The 14,989-nt window shown below is 36.2% G+C and overlaps 1 protein-coding gene across 3 annotated transcripts in view; it reads right to left on the minus strand.

Annotated features, from left to right (window-relative positions):
- LOC141479855 (rhomboid-related protein 3-like) overlaps positions 1–12,908 on the minus strand; it is a 38,709-nt gene extending 25,801 nt beyond the window's left edge. For 2 of the 3 annotated variants that reach the window (XM_074185591.1, XM_074185590.1), the window contains exons 1-3: positions 12,524–12,908; positions 4,682–4,890; positions 255–527 (exon numbers count right to left, since the gene is read on the minus strand). In XM_074185591.1, the coding sequence (XP_074041692.1) occupies positions 255–527; positions 4,682–4,890; positions 12,524–12,661 (620 nt within the window). In that variant the 5' untranslated portion in view covers positions 12,662–12,908. The remainder of the gene's footprint in view (positions 1–254; positions 528–4,681; positions 4,891–12,523) is intronic. The other variant, XR_012468152.1, reaches the window with a different exon arrangement.
- Between the last annotated feature and the right edge of the window lie 2,081 nt (positions 12,909–14,989).

The following is a 14,989-nucleotide window of genomic DNA, read 5'->3' on the forward strand; positions in this document are numbered from 1 at the left end:
TCCTCCACACATGCGAAAAAGGGAAAATGATGAATCTGTTGGAATCTATGGAAATAAACAAGTCAAAGAAAAATCCCAATTATATTATCCTCAAGGGACGATTTGATACCCTGACGTTTTATTTTTTGATGAGCAGTTTTCAAAAAATAACGTTCTAAACTTACATAAGTATTTAGAATTTACCTGTTCTGTTACGTAGGTAAGTAAATTCACTTTATTTGATTGAATTAACAATTTCGAAAATATGTACTCACCTTGAGTGTACGAAAGAATAAGTTAGATAACGGTACATTTCATATTTCCTGCAAGGATGGAAACTCAGTGTACAATAGTAGGGGCCATGTTTTATATCGGTTTTGTATGACTTATTGACGTAGAAGAATATTATCTGAATAACCGATAATACCAACATCCGAACATTGGTTTTTTTCCATGTGAACTTCTTTTCGTAAATTCCAGTTTGTGTCAAAGTTCGTCGCAGTTCAAATCTCCCGTTTTTGTTTGGCATGGCAATGAACTTCAAAATCCTAGAACCGAAGAAGGTAACAAAATAAGTCAAAGTTTGTTTGTTTCGAAAAACTACTCAACTACCCTCTTCATTTCGATCAAACTTATATTTAAAAAATAGGAAGAGTGACTGTATATAACTTGGATAGTCGTACTCAGTGGACATTATATACACCGACTTTGAACCCTAGAATATGATTTTGGTTTACATCCCAACCTGATGAAATTTTTCAGTTCATACCTATCTAATCAAAAACAAAGTGTTATTGTGAAAGGGCATAAGTCCAGTGCATTTATTGCATCGTCGGGAGTTCCCCAGGGTTCCAACTTGGGTCCTTTGTTATTTATTTTATTCATCAACAGTCTTGTAAAAAATATCACATCATCTTGCTACTTGTTGTTTGCAGATGACATATTCAGAAGAATATCAACAGTCGAAGATTGTGTACATCTACAAAACGATATAAATAACATCGTTGAATGGTCAAAAAAGAACAAATTGTTATTCAACGTTCAAAAGTGTAATACTGTGACCTTCTCCCGAAAAAAAGTCAGTATAACATACAGCTACGAGATGGACTGTATGAAACTGAACAGAACTCGAGAAATAACAGACCTTGGTACTACTTTTGATTATGAATTATCATTTAGATCTTATATACTGAATGTAACAAGGCCTCAAAGATGTATGGGTCTGTAGTTCGCAACTCTAGGCAATTCAACAATATTACCTTCATCAAACATTTTTATATCACTCTTATCAGAAGCATTTTGGAATATGCTTCCATTATCTGGTGTCCTCAATATAACTGCCACAAGTATATCATTGAAAGAGTTCAAAACAAATTCCTAAGATATCTTCACTTCAAAGAAACAGATAACTGTGACCTTGATATTTCCAAATTAGTGCTACTTGAAAAGTACAACATACAAACTCTCGAGAAAAGAAGAGTATTTGCATACTCAATATACTTGTACAAGATGATACATGGTGAAGTGGATGATCCCTGTCTTCTATCAAAAATCAATTTCAATGTACTTGCTTATGAAACTAGATCGTTACACTCATTTTATATTGAATCGGTAAGAACAAATTATTATCAAAATGCCCCATTAATGATTAAAATAAAAACTACCTAACCGAATCCAATTGTTTAGGAATATATTACGAAATGATATCTACCTATACCGTAGGTTCTGATAAATGCCTGCCGGAAAACAACTTCTTTCCCGGATAATACCACGCTGGACAGACATTTATGCAAGATACCTCACAGAGGTTAGTCTCGCAGATGTTTTTGTTAATCCAGTAACAGGTTCATGCTGAAATTATTCGTCTAGATAACCTACAGACCGGTTTCGAGGTATTACCTGCTGGAAAAATCCAACCCAAACAACAGTGTGCCTAGGATTCAATTAATTTCAACGCGGCTAGACTCCATGTATCTGTGACTTACAATTTTCTCTATATATATATCTACAGAATGGTTGGTTTAGGTTAGGTCGAAGTGAGTTGGTCTATTCTACCCTCCACCGCAACCCGTGAGGGTTGATTGTGGCTTTGCCAAACTGTGAAAACTTGATTCGGTCCACGGCGGGGCAGGCACAAAGTATGTGCTCTGCTGTTTCATCATTTTTCCAAACAGAGGCGACACACACTGTCTTCTGACCGTCCGAGTCTCTGTATACGACAGTGACCTGTGAGAAGGCCTGTTAGAAATCTTAGTTCATCCTCACTGTAGTCCAACAACTGGTTGGTTTCAAGCTCAGAAGGGTAAATGAACGCTTTGGAGAGAGACAATCCTGAAAGATTTCACAAGAAGTCCATAAATCTTCTTGCCATCTAGATGTTCAATGTTTGTTTGGCAAAACCAATGACAGGTTCTGGTCCGATGGAGCTACTTGCAGCACCCTCCTTTGCAAGGGAGTCAGCAGCCTCATTGCCTTCCAGGGCAGTATGGCCAGGCATCCTGACCAGAAACAATTTGTTAAGTCTTCCTATCGAGGAGAGTTTTTGTCAATTTTCGACCAATTTAGATGTTGCTCGGTAGGAGCCAAGAGCTTCCAACGCTGTTTGACTTTCCGAGAATATTTTATTGACTTGTGTATGAAGTTGGATTCTACCAATCTCTCCGCACACAATTCAGAATGGTTTTCACTATCTGCCTGAAAATTATTCAAAATTATGTCCAATGTACTCTAAACAGTAACAAAATCTGTTCTTGAACTTGAACTCAATAGTGATTGAGACATGCTACGTTAATTCACCTTTCATAAGCATAGGATGTAGGATGTCTGTCTCCAAAGGAAAACTTCAAGGAAGTTGAATGCTTTTTTCATTCTCTTTTAAAAATAAAAAAATGTGTGTTTGCGTTACTCCAACAGGAGATTTCGTTTATTTATATTAATACTAGCTTTTACTCGCGGCTTCGCTCGCATTTATGCCATTAAATAAGTGTCAGTACAATATAAATTAATCAATATTTCAATGCTTGGCTGGGATTATCAATTTTTTAAAATTATTACCTAGCCTAACCTAATCTTACCTAACCTAACCTACTCTACTCTACTCTAACCTCGCCTTACCTAATCTAACGTATCCTAACCTAACCTATCATAACCTAACCTATCCTAACCTAACATAACCTAACCAACAAAGTAGCTGGATTTTGAGATTTTTTCGACAAACAATTTTTGTATCTTACATAAAAAATAGTTTTGTTAATGTTACTTCTAATACCTCCAAGAACATGTTTACAAAATTTCATGATGATCGGTTGAGTAGTAAAAACGCGTGAAACCGTAACAAACAATATTACATTCTCATTTAATATTAGTGGGGATTCAGAAAAAATGAACAAATATTCAATAAAAAATTAGGGTTGGTGTTGACTAGGAAGAATTAGGTTTCACGCAACTGTACCTATTCATTTATTGAAATAATTTTCATACAGCATTTTATAGGAATGAAATGTCCTGGAAACTTACACGTGACTTTTGACATCTTCTCCAATACGGCTAATTGGCGAAGTATTCTTAGCAGATATAACCACCCTCTTCGCTCATTGTTCAACATCAACTCTTTTCCAGAGGGATGGTGTTTTTTACGAACAACGGATGGTACCGCAATGAACAGCTCATTTAAGTCAGGCGGTGGCAAACTTTTTTATGGAAAATTTCGAACAACGGGCCTTAGAGCAAGCGACCATAAAAGAAGGTTTCCTGCAAGTGGCCGTTGATGGATATCTCTTGAATACTTTTACCATCAACGCTGGGGTTCCTCAGGGATCCATATTGCCTCCAACCCTCTTTTATTGTATATCAACGATTCATTGGAAAAAACCAAGAATTCTATGTATTGCTTTGCTGACGACAGCACACTTGTCTCGTCATTCCATTTGGATTCCAGGACATCGGCTACGAAGGCACATCTTCACCGGCAGCAGGAGGTTGCATATCTTGCAAGTGATTTCGAATTGGGGTGAAAGTAACCAGGTTCAATTCAATGCCACGAAAACCCAGACATGGGTTTTCTCCAAAAAGATAAATGTCTCCGAACCGGATATAATAATGTCAGGATAGACAATCATGACGCTGGAATTGCAAAGGCCATTTCAGAAAAGCTTGCAACACTGTTCCGAAAATCAGAAATCGGCCCACACCTCAACAAAGGAACCGCTCTTAGATAGCCTAAAGGATTTCCCTGTAGTGCTTGTGTTTGGCCCTTAAGGACGTACCAGAAAGTGCATATCAAAACTGCTTCAAGGATTGGCAAATAACGCGGGTATGAGAGTATTATATCTGAGGGGGGATTACTTTGAAGGGGACAGAGTAGAAATTGATGAATGCATAAATATTCTTCTTTATTTTTCGAACAAACCCCATATCTACAATCTAACTCCCAAGCTCACAGATTCAGCATTTCTATCATCCCAATTGTTGAAGTTAATATATTTTATGTAAATCAATGCGTTGCCAAAAACTTCTGCAGGCCTGTTCTGATAAATTCTAAGCACCGATGGAAGCTGTTATTTGAACTAAATAATAATAGTTTTCGTCAAAATGCACGTTGGTTCCGACTGGGTTTCAATAAAGAGTTAGACATCGAAAGTTTTTCAAAAATATCCAAGTGTTTGTATTAACCTAGTTGTTATATCTATTGAAAAAACTATACCTAGTTGCAGTGTTTCGAAAAGAACCTATGAACAAAGGACTATTGACCATCTCCAGGAATTCTCTGAAATCGAGTTGTTTGTCTTCGTTTGTATCAAAATATAGGCAAATGTTTTCAGATAACTCTTTGGATATTTTGGTGTTTTCTTCTCTTTCTATGAAAGCCTTGAGTTCTGATATGCTAATGAACCCATCGTTGTTAGAGTCACACTGAAAACCAAAAAACGTATTTTGAAAAACAATACTATTATCAACAAATTTTGATAATGGGTGGATATATCGAAGGAAGCTGGTGGGAAGTCATGAAGATCAATCAATAAATGCATCGAACTATTTGCAAATATCATTAGGTTGTTTCAAAAGTTTTTTCCGATTTCATGAGTCCACTTTAATCTGTAATATATCAGTGAATACGTATTCAATTCAATCGGAATCAACGCATTTCGAATCAGTTCACTTTAGTCAACGTGACAACGTGCTCGGTATTCGATGAAGTCAACGACGACCGTTTTCGCCTGGTCCTGTTTGGGAAAGATTCTAAGGTTGAGAAAGGTATCGAAGTGCTTGAAAAAATGGTAGTCGGTTGGTGAGAGGTCTGGGGAGTATGGTGACAGAGGCAAAACTTCGACGCTCAATTCATTCAATTTTCGGACAATGATTTGTAAAACGTGGCCTCCTCTGTTGACCAGTACCGGCTGCTGACGCTATTTTTGATATAATTCGATGATTCTCTCACAACAGCGGCTGACCACCATAAAATAATAATGTTTTTCTTTGTGGGTTTTCGCCTTCGGCAAGTGCCTGGGTGGCTCATCGGTGTCCAACCACTGCCCATAGGTGAACACGTTAAGGTACTCTGCACACAAATTCACAAAATAACCAATGGTAGCAATAATTCTTATTGATCTTATAACTTTAAAGCCACCTCATATAGTCCAGTTCACATGTACTTTTTTTTGTAACATTTTTCAGCCCTGTCCAAAAATTACGACCAAGGTGTCATTCGATTCGTATTTTTGCCTAGAAAGTTTAAGGAAAGGTCCGAAAACGCGCTGATAAAAATTACAAAAGTTATAAACAATTGAGTGGAAAAAAAAATGGGGCTTTAGTTTTTTCTCAATATCTCGGAAAATTTCAAAAATTTTGGAAACTGTATCTCGATTATTTATAATTTTTACAGGGTCCTGAAAATAGAACCAAAAGCGGGCTTCCGCGCGCTTTTCGTCACTCTGACATAAAAACAAAAAAATTATTTAAACATATTAAATGTAAATATTAAGGAATGAAAAAATTCATGTAATGTTGGGATACATCAATAAACAATAATCTGCAGTCAAAAAAATGTTATCCCAATTTTAACGTTAATTATAAATTTGTTAATTAATAACTTTTTCTGAATTGAAAGTTAATATAAAAATCCCTATAATTAATAAACTAAAACCCTGGCATTTTTTTCCTTTGGTGAAGTTATCCTTAATAGGCAAATAAATAGATTACCGTTGCCAAAATAAAAAAAAATTATTTTCTATATTTTTATTGACAATTGAAAACTATAATTTTATAAAAAAATGCATTACAATTTTTTTTTCTAATTTTTCATTGTTTCAATGTCTCATGGCTAAAAACTAATTAATAATTTTTTTTTTTATTTTTTACAGCTATTGTTAATAAATTTATTATAAAAAATACATTGTTTATAAGCAATTCGAAATTTTTTTTGCATTATGTTAATTGAAAAAAATCATGATTTTTAGAAAAAAAAATGGTTTTTAAAAAAAAGTTATTTGTTGCTAAAAAATGCGTTCGTTAATTAACAAATGCATTTGTTTCTTAAAAAAATTTCTTTGTTGCTAAAAAATGTGTTTGTTAATTAACAAATGCATTTTTGAGCAACAAAGAAATTTTTTCAAATGTGTTTGTTAAGTAACAAATGCATTTTTGAGCAAGAAAGAAATTTTTTTAAGAAACCATTTTTTTTCCTAAAAACCATGATTTTTTTCAATTAACATAATTCAAAAAAAAATTCGCATTGCTTATGAACAATGTATTTGTTTATAATAAATTTATTAACAATAGCTGTAAAAAATTTGAAAAAAAATATTAATCAGTTTTTAGCTATGAGACATTGAAACACTAAAAAAAATAAATAAATTTTGAAATGTATTTTTTATAAAATTATAATTTTCAATTGTTAATAAAAAAATAGAAAATAACAATTTTTTTATTTTGGCAACGCTAATCTATTAATAATTATAGGGATTTTTATATTGACTTTCAATTCAGAAAAAGTTGTTAATTAACAAATTTATAATTAACGTTAAAACTGGGATAATTTTTTTTTGACTGCGGATTATTGTTTATTGATGTATCCCAACATTACATGCATTTTTTCATCCCTTATATTTACATTTAATATATTTAACCCGCTTTTGGCTCTATTTTCAGGGCTCTGTAAAAATTATAAATAATCGAGATACAGTTTCGGGAGTCGGGACTTTTTTTACGCAAATTCATTGATCTTTTCAAATCTTTTTTCAAATTTTTTTAAATTTTGAATATTTTCCGAGATATTAAGAAAAAACTTAAGCCCCATTTTTTTTTCACTTAATTGTTTATAACTTTTGTAATTTTTATCGGCGCGTTTTCGGACCTTTCCTCAAACTTTCTAGGCAAAAATACGAATCGAATGACACCTTGGTCGTAATTTTTGGACAGGGCTGAAAGATGTCACCAAAAAGAGCTAAATCGAGTACACGTGAAACAGACTATCAGCCACCGTATTCACCACATTTGGCCACCTGCGGCTTTTTTCTGTTTCCAAAATTGAAGATAAAAACCGAATTGCTTAGAGAGCCCAAGCTCATACCATCAGAACTGCTTAGAGGATTGGAAAAAACGTTGGCACAAAATAGAAATCGATGAATAAATGAATATTTGTTTAGAAAAAACAAAATTCACCCTATTTTTTGAATAGACTTCGTACACTGGTTTGAGATGCACTCAATCAAAATATGTGGCAGAAACGCCTGATTATCCTAAATAGTATAATGCCTCCTAGTTCTAGTAATGATGGAAACGATCGCAAACTTTGAATTTATATGTGGAATTGTGACTCAAGAAAAGGTTAATTGATGTCAAACATAGGAATTAAATAACGTCTATCTATCAATCAATGTATGTTTCACCCTGAATTCTCGTAAAGAGTTGAATTGATGACTCTTGGAAGACAGATGGCTAAAAATAATACTGTTCTAACAGGGGTGATTGACCAAACTAAAGATTAAAAAGCCAATAGAAGCTACAATTTTAGTGTATCCTGAAGTTCATAGTACCTACCCTGACCACCAGAGAGCGACGGCAGTATGATGTCGGTATTTAATGTGGAATGTGGTATGTGGTTACCAACACAATTGGAGAGCAGTCGCTGACAACAGTGACTATCAGCCGGCCGAATCATATCGAAATCTAGATGTACGGCAAAATTGAATCGAATTAAATTAAAAGACTGCCTGGTTGTCACTGTTGTCAATGCCATTGCTCCCAGGTGTTCAGGAATGTACTATAATTTCGGGATACACTAAAATCATACTTATGAGATTCCATAGGCTTTGTGTGGTGTTCCACAAGGGTCAGATTCAGGACCCATCTTATTCTTATTATATGTCAATGAAATTGCAAATTTGAGCATATCTGGAAATTTCACTCTTCTCGCTGATTACACGACACAACAAAAACTCCAATGATTCACACAATGCAATATCTACTGATATGAAAAAAAAAATCAAGAAGTGTTGTGATGCTAATTTGCTATCCTTCAATATCACTACTTGATTCGAGGTGCTAGAAACATTTAAATAACTAGATATTAGGTACCTACGGTAGAGCAGAGATTTAAAATGTTTGAAATGATAAAAAGGATAAAATGATCTTACATTACCCCATTTCAACTCTATTATTTTATAATTCCTCTCACAAAATGTTTTTCTCTTGTCCCAAATCAACTCAAAAAAGGGATAATTGAGTTCATTAGATTGGTTGCCCTCGAGAACCTCGATTAGAATACTACTCTGTTCAAAAAGTGAATTTTCATTTTTCTCAAAAAAAATTTATTCATTCATCAATTTCCATTTTGTTCCCTTCAAAGTATATCTCTTCAGATATAATACACTTGTGCTATCGTTCTTTCTAATACTCGAAGCAGTTCTGATATAGACTTTTTGGTATGTCCTTGAACTCTCTTAGCGATTCAATTTTTATCTTCTTAATCGTCACAAAACGCCGTCCTTTTATGGGTCTTTTCAGATTTAGAAATAAGAAAAAGTCGCAGGGAGGCAAATCTGGTGAATAGGGTGGCTGAGACATGATTACGTTGTTGTATTCAGCCAAAACATCACTAACAAGTAATGACGAGTGAGCAGGTGCATTATTATGATGCAAAAGTCATAAATTATTTTTCCATAATACAGGACGTTTTCTTCGTATTGCTTCTCGCAAGCAGCGCATAACTTCAAGATAATACTCTTTATTGGCCGTACGACCATGTGGCAAGAACTCTGATCCACTATACCACGGTAATCGAAGACGTCAGCAAAACGTTTACGATTGATCAAACTTGTCATGCTTTTTATGGTTTTGACTCTCCTGGGCTCATCCATTGGAACGATTGGATATACCTATGATTTGCGGTTTGGCTATTCTTGTTCATCTTTCACTGCCTGAACCACTGTCCATGCTGTTTTCGGCGGCGAGTGCATTGGCTTGGGATATGGGGGGTTGAGCAAACCGGCCATCGGATGCCTGCTTCCACGTAGCCCCCATACGGGAATGACAGAATCACTTGTGGTTCTGTTATTTCCTAACTGAATGGCATCCCAACGATGGCTTAATCCTAAGGTGTGTGTATCTGTGCCGAGAGGATGAATGACCCTGAACCTATATCAGCTGTCTCTACGGAACCTTCGAGATACCGGGCGCCCTCTCGTCGTAGCATCGCCTTGTCACGGTAATGCGGGGCTCTGTCGTGATTGACCTTCTTTCCCTAGCTACTCGTGGGACTTTTATGGATAGAGTAAACTTAAAAATTCTTTCTGACGCTGAGTCTACAGAGGAGATGGATGTCGAGCTTACCACTACAATTGACCTTCCTGTAAACTTAGATCAGGAGCGAGTCTACAGAGGAGATGGATGTCGAGTTTACGACTCTGACAGATCTCCCTGTAAATTTAATTCAGGAGCGAGTCTACAGAGGAGATGGATGCCGAGTTTACGACTACAACTGATCTCCCTGTAAATGTAATTCAGGAGAGAGTCTATAGACGAGATGGATGCCGAGTTCACGACTCCAACTAACCTCCCTGGAAATTTAGTTCAGGACCGAGTCCACAGAGGAGATGGGTGTCGAGTTTACCACTCCAACGGACCTCCCTGTAAATTAAGTTCAGGAGCGAGTCTACAAAGGAGGTGGATGTCGAGTTTACGACTCCAACTGACCTCTCTGTAAATTCAGTTGACGAGCAAGAGCCTCTCAACACCCCAACTCCTGATCCAACAACTGAACCTTAAAAAAAGGTTTGGTGGTGCAGCCAGGAAACGACTGAGTCGTCAGGAAACGACTGAGTCGTCTCCTCAAGAGCGGGGTACTTTATAAAACCAAATTCTTGAGCGGCGTAAGCAGAATATGTCTCAGATGGGTGTACAAACCCCCCCATGAGCAGGTTAGCAAACGTATGCGCTTAAGTGATGATTCACCAAAACCAAAACCTGCAGGGTTGAATGTAATGCATCGTCAGGTGTAGCTGACTTGCAAAAACTCTCATATGGGAAGGTTGTCGTGGGTATCAAGATGGGATTCTTGCAACTTGACTATCCGAGTACCTCATTAACAGAGCATATGCTTTGTGCCTGCCCCGCTGGGGACCGAATCAGGTCTTTAGAGTTCGGCAGAGCCATACTTTTACCACCTGACCTGAAAGATCACTCACCATACAAACTAATCGGCTTCGTTGAGAAGCTGGGTTTATTTGGCCGAGTGAGAATAGGTGTGAGCCACAATAATCACTTGCGGATTGCGGTGGAGGGCGAATAGACCCACTTTGGACCTAATCTAACCTACCTATGCTTTGTCAGCAGTTATGACCCTTTCAAGCACATCTGTATCGTTGTTAACGTTACTCAACAATTCCTAAGCGATGTTTTTTTCAGTCGAAATTCAGCACTTTTGGAACTAACTTCGCTGCCACACGCCTCATGCCCAAAATTTACGAAAAAATTGCATGGCATGAGCCAACCGATATGCTGACATCTTCAGCAACTTCTCCAATAGTGGTTTCACGATTCTCCATAATAATTTGCTTCACTTTCTCAACATTTTTATCGGTATTTGATGTGCTGGGGCGTCCAGAGTAAGTTGCGACATTCACACCTTGTCGACCTTCTGTGAAAAGCTTTGACCACTTGTAAACATTTTTAAGACTCAGAGTATTAGCACCGTATGCCACTATCAATATTTTCAAGTTTTTTGAGCACTTAATTCCATTTTTTACAGAACTTTTTATGCAAATTCTTTTCTAACTTTTATGCCTCCCACCAGCAAATAACATGCTAAACAGCTGGAACTGTGAACATATGCCAGAGTACCAACGAATTTTGAACCCGCGAAATTTCAACATTCACCTTAGTTTTTGAACAGCCCCTGTATGTTTTAAAATTTATAGGTTTTTGAGAGTGCAATACCTCATTTTTCAAATGAACTCATTCATTTTGTCTGCCTATTTGCCAGCGATTAATAATGTGTCGAACATACAAGAAAAAGGTAAAAGTCTAGTTTTGATTGGCATATCTCTGGAACCAGTGAATGATGAATAGACCGGCTTTATTAAAGATGCTTTCAAAAAACGGTATTTGTACCAATGTGCGTGTCACTCATTTTTCTTTTCCATGTCAGTTACTGTGTTTTGGCAGTCGATACGAGGTCCGGCTATTAAATAACGAGACTGGTTACGAAGCAATGCTGGAAGTCTTCTTTGGTGAGGGACTTTAGGAGCTCTGACGTTTTTTGCTTTACCGCTTCCTTCGACTCAAATCGGGTCCCTTTCAAACAGATTTTATGTTCGGAAACAAAAAAAAGTCGCACGGTACCAAATCTGGCGAGTACGGCGCGTGTTCGAGCACTGGAGTTTGTTTATTGGCCAAAATCCGCTTCATAGATAGCGCGTTATGGGCAGTTGCGTTGTCCTGGTGCAAAATCCACGAGTTGTTCTTCCACAACTCGGGCTGTTTCTTACGAACTCGTTCTCGCAGTGTTGGCAAAAGTTACAAAAAGTAAGTCTGGTTGACAGTCTAACTTTCTGGAACCCATTCAGTTATCACGTTACCGTTAATGTCGAAAAAACGATCAACATTGCCTTGAATTTTGATTTGGACATCCTTGCTCTCTCGTTCCTCACTGAAACGCTTACACCACTCAAAACACGCGCACGAGATAGATAATTGTCTCCACAGGCCTCTTACAACAATTTATAGCACTAAGTTGGAGTTTTTTAATGAGGAATTTGAGATACGTTGTTCCTGGTTTTCGTCACATATGATTTTCGGCACGAAAAAAAACACATTTTTTTTCAAACCGCTACCCAGATACCCAACGCACTAGTCGTTTTTTCCCTACATCTCTAGGGTGCCCGCAGTCACGTTATTTAATAACCGGACCTCGTATATTGTGATATGAATTAGTTTTGTGCTAAATGAATGAATAACTCCCAAATTGTTCAAAATACTTCTACTACGTGTGTTTATGAAGAAATAATAAATTTTCAAACGGTTTCAGAATACTGAAATATGTTCTTACATTTCTGAAGATGCTGCTGTAGAATTCAGTGAGTTCAGTCTTTTCTAGAATGGTCGAACTTGGGATTTGAATGAAATTTCTTGAGTTCCCAGGAAGTTCGATTGATTCTGATTCTTCCTCATTAATGGAAACCTCCATTTCTCCTACACCGTTGTCACTTAAACCGGCTACGAAGGCAATGAAACTCTATTTCAAATATTTCCGTATAGATATTTGGGAAACCCAGTCCCTCTTTTCAATTCACGAAATGCAAATTCTCTTGAATCATCAAGAAACGGCAAGCTTCTACTAACAGGCAAGTGTAATTAATGTTATTTTTAAATATACTAACACAAATGGTGTCGTTACTTCTTAAGGTCGCGACGTTCCCACTACCATTAATTTATTTTATTTACCAGCGAACGGCTTCAGTGCCAGCGATGCCACCACGAGTTCGACATATTTCGATCGTGTTCGTTTCTCTCATCTTTTTCAATGTTATCTAGGTTTTCATATGTCCTATTCAGCATCTTATTCTCTATGCTTTTAATATAATAGATTATAAGAACTTTCAAACATATTTAGAAAAAAATCATCGGTGTATGTATATATAGTTCAATTAAACGATATAGTGCATCCTACCTCCAACAGCTCCCTTTTAATAATATAGTTAGGGAGCTAACTGATTTCGTTATTATTTCTGATTACATAAGAATCACAATAACTATATAATACCTATATATACAATCGATCGCTTCAAAAACACTTCACTAACTTTCTTCGAAAGCTTCTGATAATTCCTCTTCCGTATTCTCTGTTTTACTATCACTGTCGTCATTTGAATCAATAATGAATTTATATCCACCATTAATATGGAAGTGTCCAATCTCCATATAGTCTTTTTCAACTAAAATTACTTTTTTTATCATTTTCTGCCACTCTTCTTCGGTAATATTAGATACTTCTTCTTTAACTAGCTCTATTACCTTCTTATCAAATTTTGAAAAATGATTTTTACGCCTGATACTTTGTTTCAGTTTTCCCCAAATCAACTCTATGGAACTGAAAACACAAAAATGGGGGAAGTCTCAGTATGGTGTGTCCATACTTTTCAGCAATACTCTCATGGGCATACACTTTTTCAAATGTTTTTGTCTGTAAAACTTCAAGTAGTTGGTTTTTGGAATGGTAATCTTCAAAATACAAATTGTTATCCATTAAAAACTATCTATTCATTTTTCCTCGAGTTTTTATTCGTTACTTTGATAAGCAGTCGCGAATGATAGGAAGCGTTGTCAAAAATTATTACACTATTCGCATCCAAATTTGGGATCAATGTGTTTTCAAACTATTCCTCAAAAATATTAGGTTCCATGTTCTTATGATAGTCAACATTGCAGTCCTCAAGTTTTTTCCACATAATTTCAAAGAATTCGGAATCCATCCTTTATTTCCTCCGCAATGCAGGCATGTTAGGCGTACACATTCTCGAACCATCAGTCCACCTTTTCGTAACTGTGTCTTGGGTGTCATACCAAGATTCGGCCAAATAGAAAATTTGACGTTGTTCTTGTCTATATTTAGTTATATGTTCTAAGTATTTGTTACGCAATTCCACTATTCTTCTGCTTTCCATAAGTGCTTGACGTTTGTTTATTATTTTAAATCTAAAGCCTAGTTTCTTCATCCAATTCTGAAGAGTTTTGTCACAGCAGCTCACAATTTCTTCCTTATGATTTCAAATATAGGAATCTCATTGCTTTTGTAACAGTTCAATGATTTTATTTGATGAACATTTAAAGGTTTTGGTAATCCTGTATCACACCGCGTCTTGCGTTCATAAGGTTTGTTTTTGACTATTTTACGTACAGTTGAGAAAGGAATTTCGGTCAAATCTGATGTTGCTTGTTATATTTTGTTTCCCTCGAAACCAAACTTGAGATATAGATTCTTATATACAATGAAATATACTCTCTGTTTTTCAATAATCAAATGCATCCGAATCTTGTTCACTGGTATCTCTTTTTCATCGTTCACCATCGCTATTGGAATCACTACACAGAAAAAAGTCTGCGTTGTTATCACACTCGTTATTACTATTAGTACTTGTCCAAAGACGCCACATTTTAAACAGATAACAAAAATTTTAAGTAATTATAACTGCACCAATATCGAATTTCAACACTCAAATCGTGATCAGTTCCTGAACTGAACATTGACAACACGACTGTTATAATCATCCTCGCATTCTATTCGTCGCCGTAAGATCACTTCAAATTTAATTTCAGGACTCTTCAGCCAATCATAAAACTCGGTTAGCAAAAATTATCCAATACGAACCGCCAATTCTTCAGTCCACGTGGACTAGTTGGCAGCGGCTTTATTTCTCTGGATTGTTTTTTTGTCTTTGAGGCGCCGACACCTTTAACTATGCACAATACCAGTTACGTCGACTATACCTCTTGAGTTCCTTACGTCCACAAATCC

This window comes from Leptinotarsa decemlineata, unplaced genomic scaffold (assembly GCF_025532065.1).
Source record: "Leptinotarsa decemlineata unplaced genomic scaffold, Ldec_3_MD MMD2_tig00027589_RagTag, whole genome shotgun sequence".
Lineage (NCBI taxonomy): Eukaryota > Metazoa > Arthropoda > Insecta > Coleoptera > Chrysomelidae > Leptinotarsa > Leptinotarsa decemlineata.